Source organism: Humulus lupulus, chromosome 8 (assembly GCF_963169125.1).
Source record: "Humulus lupulus chromosome 8, drHumLupu1.1, whole genome shotgun sequence".
In the NCBI taxonomy this organism is placed as follows: domain Eukaryota; kingdom Viridiplantae; phylum Streptophyta; class Magnoliopsida; order Rosales; family Cannabaceae; genus Humulus; species Humulus lupulus.
In genome coordinates this window covers 52,507,221-52,513,909 of record NC_084800.1, presented here as the reverse complement: position 1 = coordinate 52,513,909, position 6,689 = coordinate 52,507,221, and the positions used below count along the sequence as shown (strand labels likewise).

General features: G+C 30.1%; 1 protein-coding gene across 1 annotated transcript; it reads right to left on the bottom strand.

Moving 5' to 3' along the window:
• LOC133797227 (putative transcription factor bHLH041) lies at positions 1 to 3,792 on the bottom strand. The gene is made up of 8 exons (XM_062235062.1): positions 3,336 to 3,792; positions 3,095 to 3,226; positions 2,886 to 2,991; positions 2,734 to 2,748; positions 2,564 to 2,626; positions 1,378 to 2,364; positions 833 to 1,288; positions 1 to 460 (listed from the first exon to the last, which is right to left on the bottom strand). Exons 1-8 carry the CDS (start codon positions 3,443 to 3,445, stop codon positions 392 to 394), a joined length of 1,938 nt encoding a protein of 645 aa, XP_062091046.1. The 5' UTR covers positions 3,446 to 3,792; the 3' UTR covers positions 1 to 391.
• Positions 3,793 to 6,689: the final 2,897 nt, after the last annotated feature.

Sequence of the window (6,689 nt, the reverse complement as noted above, 5' to 3'; positions counted from 1 at the left end):
TTAAAATAAAGAGTTTTGTACTTTATATATATATACGTATACATGATTAAATAAATAAATAAATAAAAATAGGGGTTATAAATTATGCACTACAATTTGTGAATCTTCTTTGTATCAAGTCTATACTATTATATATGAAAAAAACTTATCATATACAAATCTTTTTTCTATTTTCCTTACATAAATTGGGTGCTATCAAAATCGTGAAAAAATTAGCATCGCATGCGACAAAGATAAAGTAAACAAAATTATCTAAGATATTGGGCTAGCTCAAAATAGACGGCGGAGATGAGATTAAGAAAAGTGAAAGGTAATCATCGACAACGATGAGCCGCCACTTAAGAATTGATATTTGACTGCTAGTGTGCGTAGAATGCTACGTGGAAAGTTTCTATTGGGCCAAGTCAGCAACAACCCTTCTCACTGCTTCCTGGAAGGTAGATTCGTCCCACTCGCTCCCCTACAAACAAACAACCAACCAAATAAAATAATTTAATATATAAAGTAAATTTATTGGGGACTTATTTTCACTTCTGATAAAGACTCCTTCCTTAATTATTTTATCTTAATACAATAATACATATTCCAATCGCAACACAGTTCTCAATTTTTCTCACCAATCACTTTCACTATTATAATCTCTTACATTGAACCACCCTTTTTTATATGTTTCACTATACAAAATTTGGCAACAAACATTAAAAAAAAAAAAAACTTTTTGAATTGCTTCCTGTATGAATGAAAAGAGATAATAATGTAATTAACCCTAGTGCTGAAGTAAGATTGCAAGCTTAAATTAACAAAACAATAATGGTAATCTATTGTTAATTACCTCAACTCTTAATCTCAAGGTTAAGCGATGGAGAGAAGTAGTGGTAGAAGCTGAAGATTGAGTATTCGCTTCCATAGACATCAAGCTAACATGGTTAACGCTCTTCAAGAATTCAATGATCCTGAGTACTAAATCCTCAATTTGAATATTCATGGAGGCTCTCAGATTTACTTGCAGATCAACAATTTCAGCTTCTTCCGAAGTCGATTCGGACACGTGTCGTATACGAACATCCACTCTTTGTCCTTGTGTTTGATCATCAGTTGTGCTAGTTGAAGAAGAATCAACTACAGGCACATTTTGATTTTTATTAGCACCTTCAGGGGATGATCTTATAACGGCTGTCGAAAGAACTTGTGCCTCCAACTGCCTGTTTCTCTTACTCAGCTCATCCACTTGAGCTTTCAATGTGTTTAAGTACTCCGTTGTACTATTTAGCACCGAAGCTTTATCTTTCTGCAAATTATATACAAAATAATTGATTATCAACATAAAATCATAACACTAAAGATAAATCATATGTATATATACGTGTGTGTACGTACTTTGGTTCCAGGAGGAAGTAGTGATCTGAGTGATTGAAAGCTTTCGTTAAGCTTCTCACGCCTCTTCCGCTCTGATATCATGTGGTGCAACTGAGTACTCGTCGTTGGACGATATGCCGTTCCAGAGGTGGTGGCGGCAGCCGCAGCAGCAGCAGCACTAGCAGCGGCGGCTTGCAGACGATGACGGGTCCTCACGAAATTCAAGCTTCGAAAGAAAGAAACAGATCGCTTGAACATATTTTTACCTAGACTCAAGCGATGATGATGATGATGACGATGTGGACTTAATAATGGCGTGGGACTGGTACTAGGGCTACTAGTATAGTTTTTGAAAGCACTTGATTTCTGGTTCACCCATTGACGATGGTGGTGTTGTTGTTGATGATGATCACTGCTGTAAAGAGAGGCGGAAGAAGAAGAAGAAGTAGGATCCTGCGAAGGCGAGGTTAGAACGGCGAGAATGGCTTTTGTCATGGCGGCCTCTTCGCTCTCCGGGCTAGGAAACTGGGTTTGCCTGAGACTAGCAAAGGCTTGCATTTGTTGCTGATGAGGCATGAGTAGTACTTGTGGTGGTGGTGCACTAGTAGTAGTGGTGTTTGGTGAAAATGATGGTTGTAATAGAGAGTTATTGGGATTAATCAGTAGTTCAGCATGAGCTATTTCTGGGTTATTATTAATAATACTAAGTATGTGAGAAGAACTAGTAGTAGTAGAAGCGGTTGGATTATTAATATTGAAGAGAAGAGATGAGTATTCAGGGCTATTATTATTATTATTATCCATAGATAGTGACCTCAAAGAGGATGAAGAAGAAGAAGCTGCAAGTGGATTTTGATTAGCATCTGTTGGCGGCTTAATTATTGGATTATTAATCTGTTCAGCAAGTTGGCTTTGACTGGGAATTATTTGATGATCTTGGTCACTGGCAGCAACTTGGCTTTGACTTGAAAAATCTTCCGGAAACCAATTTCTTAACTCCAATTTCACCTGCAAAATATAATATAGTAAGATTTGCTGAGCCTCATTCATTAAATTATATTTATATTAAAAAAAACAACAATATGTTATTAATTTACTATTAGAGCAAATATTATAATGGAAAGTGTACATACAATATATATGGTCCATTAGTTTTTAATATTTTTGCTTAATATATATGGTCCATTAAAGTGTATATATATAATACCTCAGGCACATTAGGAAGGCCAACTTCAATCTCTCCAGTCCTGCAACCCATGAAGACCGCAGTCTGTGTGTACATAAAATTTTAAATAGGGAATTAAATAAGAAGAGTGGAAAATAGTGTATATGCCCAATTACTTTACTCAATTCAAATTTTGAAGATCATGTGCGTACCCTAATCCCAGCTTCCTGTCAGACAAAAACAAACAATCCAAGAATTGATTAATAAATACTTAATTTAGAACATAAATTAATTTATATTTTAATAATGTTAAATCTTTTTAATTTATTAATCGATATATCTATGTATATATATGTATACTTACCGCATAAAATCGCCTTTGTGTGTCGTTTGAAGCCAATCTCAGAAGATCTAATTCTTGCAGCTCCAAGTACGGAGACCTATTCCTAAAAGCTAATCCTGGAATTTGGCTGATCACACAATAACACACCACACAGAAAAAATCACGTCAATTATCATCAGAAAAGTCATTAATTTGATCATATATACAGTCATATATATATATAATCTTACTCATTTGCAGAGACCCCAAGTATAATTGACTGCCGATACTCATCGAAAAGCGTCCGAGCAAGACTTCGGGAGCTAGGCAACTGGGTATTTATATCTTCGTAATACAAACCATCAAAGAAGAAGAAAACGTAACTGCATATATATATATATATATATGTATGTATCAGCTACATGTCTATATATATATGTGAAGAAAAACAGAGAAGAAGAAGAAGAAGACAAAGGTGTTTTTGAAGCGTACTTTTCAGGGTTATATTTCCATAAACAAACGTAAGTGCAGCCTACAGACTGCATCAGACACCGAACGAAGTTTGATCGGTAGTTGCTGTCGAGACTAAACGCAGCGTCCATGACGGTCGTTTTTCTTCTTCTAATGAATGAATTCAGTCAGTCAAAATAATGATGAGAGGAAATAATAAGAATAGCTGTTATGAACTTGACGATCGATAATATCATTTCTCAGACGTCGTCGTTTCTTGATGCTGCCTTTGGTGTGCTTTGTCATGATCATCATCTGTAGAGCCCTCATTTTGAAAATCAATATGTGAATTGGAGAAGAGGTACATGTTCTTCTAGAGGGAATAGAAATAGAATCAGTCCATGAAGAAATCTAGTAGTACTACTAGTTCCTGCGTTATATTATATTATATTTATACGTGTGTATAAGAATCCTATTGAGTAAATATAATTAATATTTTAGCTTTTATATGTGACATTAGTTATTGTGGGGGAATATATAAAGGTTTTTTTTTTCTTATTTATGACATGTATATATATCAATATATATATATGGGTTGGTGCCAAAATAGATGTGAAGGGTTGATAAGTATGACATAACGTGGGTAAGAGAGAGATTTGAAAAGTATTTGTAGGGTAGATAAGGAAATTGGCTGGCTATAAAGGATTTTATGGGAGGGAAAAAAATTATGTCGCTTAAATATTGGAAGAAATAAATAAGGGAAATTGTATAAGCTTCGAATAAAGAAACACTTGAAAAGTAGTATGGTAGTAGCTATAAGTTAGTGAGAAATGTAGACAGAGAGAGAGACAGAGATTAGCAGCCACAGAAAAGAACATAATAAGAAATTAAGGGAAGAATATGGAAAAGTAGTGAGTCAAAGTCCACTATTTTACATGCATTTTGACAAGAGTCAAAGGAGGAAGGCAGAATGTCCCTTTCCAACATTTCTCCTTTTCTCCTTTTCTCCTTTTCTCCTTTTTTCTTTTTAGCTTTTAATTTTGTTCATAAAATCAAAACTATACACGTATATCATATCCATTAATTTTTTAAATAGTGTGATCGCATCATTTCACATTTGGAATTGTGTATAGTTGAAATAATCACACCACATAGATTCTGTAGATCTCTAGTACAAAACACTGGTAATTAACTTGACTTTTATTTATTTAATTTCATATTTCGAGTACATACATGTATATATTATGACCGTTATCTCTTAGGACTTGGGGCATTTTCTTGTATTTATTGTTACAGAAAATATTTAATTTGAAGTAAAATGTTTCTTTCATTGCCTACATTAACGTGTTTATTAATCAGAATTAATGGAAATAAATGAGAGTAAAATGTAAAAGAATTAAAATTATTATTTGTATTATATTGTTTACTAAAATTAGTTAGAATTTTTTTTTAGAATTATTGTTTACATAATTAAGAAATTTAGTTAGAATGTTTAAATTGACTAAATTATCATTTTCAATTTTTTTGATAAAATATTATTTTGATGAGATATATTTTAAAGAATAAAAATGTTTTTTGATTTAATTTTAAAAAAATCATAATCTTTAATTAGATTTCTTAGGTGATTTAGGAAACATCCTTTTCTCCTTACCACACGAAGCTCTCCTATTTCTCATTTTCATAAATATATGATATATATATATATGAATCTTCTATCTCTCTACGATACATATTTAGTTGTCTACATCCATAATAAGATGCTAAAACTGTCCTTAATGATTAAAAACAGAAGAAGGAAATATAAAAAAGAGGACATGTATGAAATCATTAGTCTTATAGTCCTAAGTCGCTTATCATAAAATTCAGTCTCGTGAATTATATCTTTTCAAACTGCATGTCTCAATATAATACCTCATGTATTTATAAAAAGAATAGTCTTTACTTTTTTGATGTTCTAGATTAATGTTTTTAATCTTTTTGATTAAATATATTAATAAAACTAACTAAAGAAATGACAATTATTTATTTACTTATCATATATTAGTATATAGTATAATAAGTTATATATAGAGTTGACTTTTATTTTGAGTAAATGTAAATTGACAATTTTTTTTAATTATACTGGGGACAATTGATCTACATATCAAAGTTTAAATATTTATTATATATATGTATATCGTCTCCTATAGTTGTTGTTATCTTATTCCTTGGGGGTGGTAGCTTGACACTCGTTTCTTTCCTTCAGGATTATACTAATAACTAAAAAATATAACTGTGTTTCGCAAATTTTTTGTAATGATTAAAAAATATATATTTTAAAATTTTATTGGGAATATTGTGTGGTAAATAGCCGTTTTCACCCTACCCGTACAACATGCTTTTTATATGGATATGTAGAATTAAAGTACTGAAAACAAACCACCTAACAAAAAAAAAAAAAACCAGAAAGTCAGTTCAAACAACTTCTTGTATTCATAATTTTATTTATATATTTATTATTATACACTTTGCAAGATATCTTTTGTAAAAAGTCTAAATTATGTATAAAGAATTTTGTGTTTTGTGCAAGAGTTATTTTGGTCGATAACCCTTTATTTTTAAAAATGAACTTTTACACATTGTGTTTGTCAAAAGGTTAAAAATATGAATAGATAGATTGATTATTTGAACACTCTATTTTGACCGATTATCCATTTTAAACTTTTATTTTTAAAAATTATCCTTTGGACCATATATGTATTCAAAAGATTCAAAATTCTTTATAAAAAGTAAATTATATGTATAATATGTTTTGTTTAAATGTTCACATCATTTTGAACATTCTGTTTTAGCCGATTACTTGTTTGAACCCTTTATTTAAAAAAAATTAACTTTTGGACCTCATGTTTTTTTTCAAAATGTTAAAAATAAGAATATATATATATATAGATTTTTTTGAACCACATGTATTTTTGTCGATTACTTATTTGGACCTTTATTTTTAAAATAGTAAAATAAATTATTAAAAATTTATTCAACAAAGAGTTCGTATTGAATTTTTGGAAAGAAATATTTGACTAAAATAGAGTAGATCAGAATATATTTTCTTTTATATACTTGTGTTGTAGTTTAATTTATAAATCATTTAAATATATATTTATATATGCATGTATGTTTCATTTTAATTATAATATATTTTTTAAAAATTCTCATTAAAAAGACACTTAAATATCTCTCATTTAAATTAGCTAATTAATTTATCATTATATATAGATAGATGTTTAGAAACTAAGATAAAAGAAAGTAGATTTAATAGTAATTAATTTATAATTATATATAGATAGATGTTTAAAATCTAAAATAAAATAAAATAGAGCTAATTACTATTATTATTATTATATATATTTTTTAAAAAGT

Bases quoted from the DNA above. Each gene is read 5' to 3' on its own strand.
- LOC133797227 (XM_062235062.1), bottom strand. From the start codon at position 3,445: ATGGACGCTGCGTTTAGTCTCGACAGCAACTACCGATCAAACTTCGTT. The intron at 2,365-2,563 runs GTATTATATATA...TATATTTTGCAG, and splicing joins GCCTTCCTAATGTGCCTGAG to GTGAAATTGGAGTTAAGAAA. The intron at 1,289-1,377 runs GTACGTACACAC...TATAATTTGCAG, and splicing joins TACTTCCTCCTGGAACCAAA to AAAGATAAAGCTTCGGTGCT.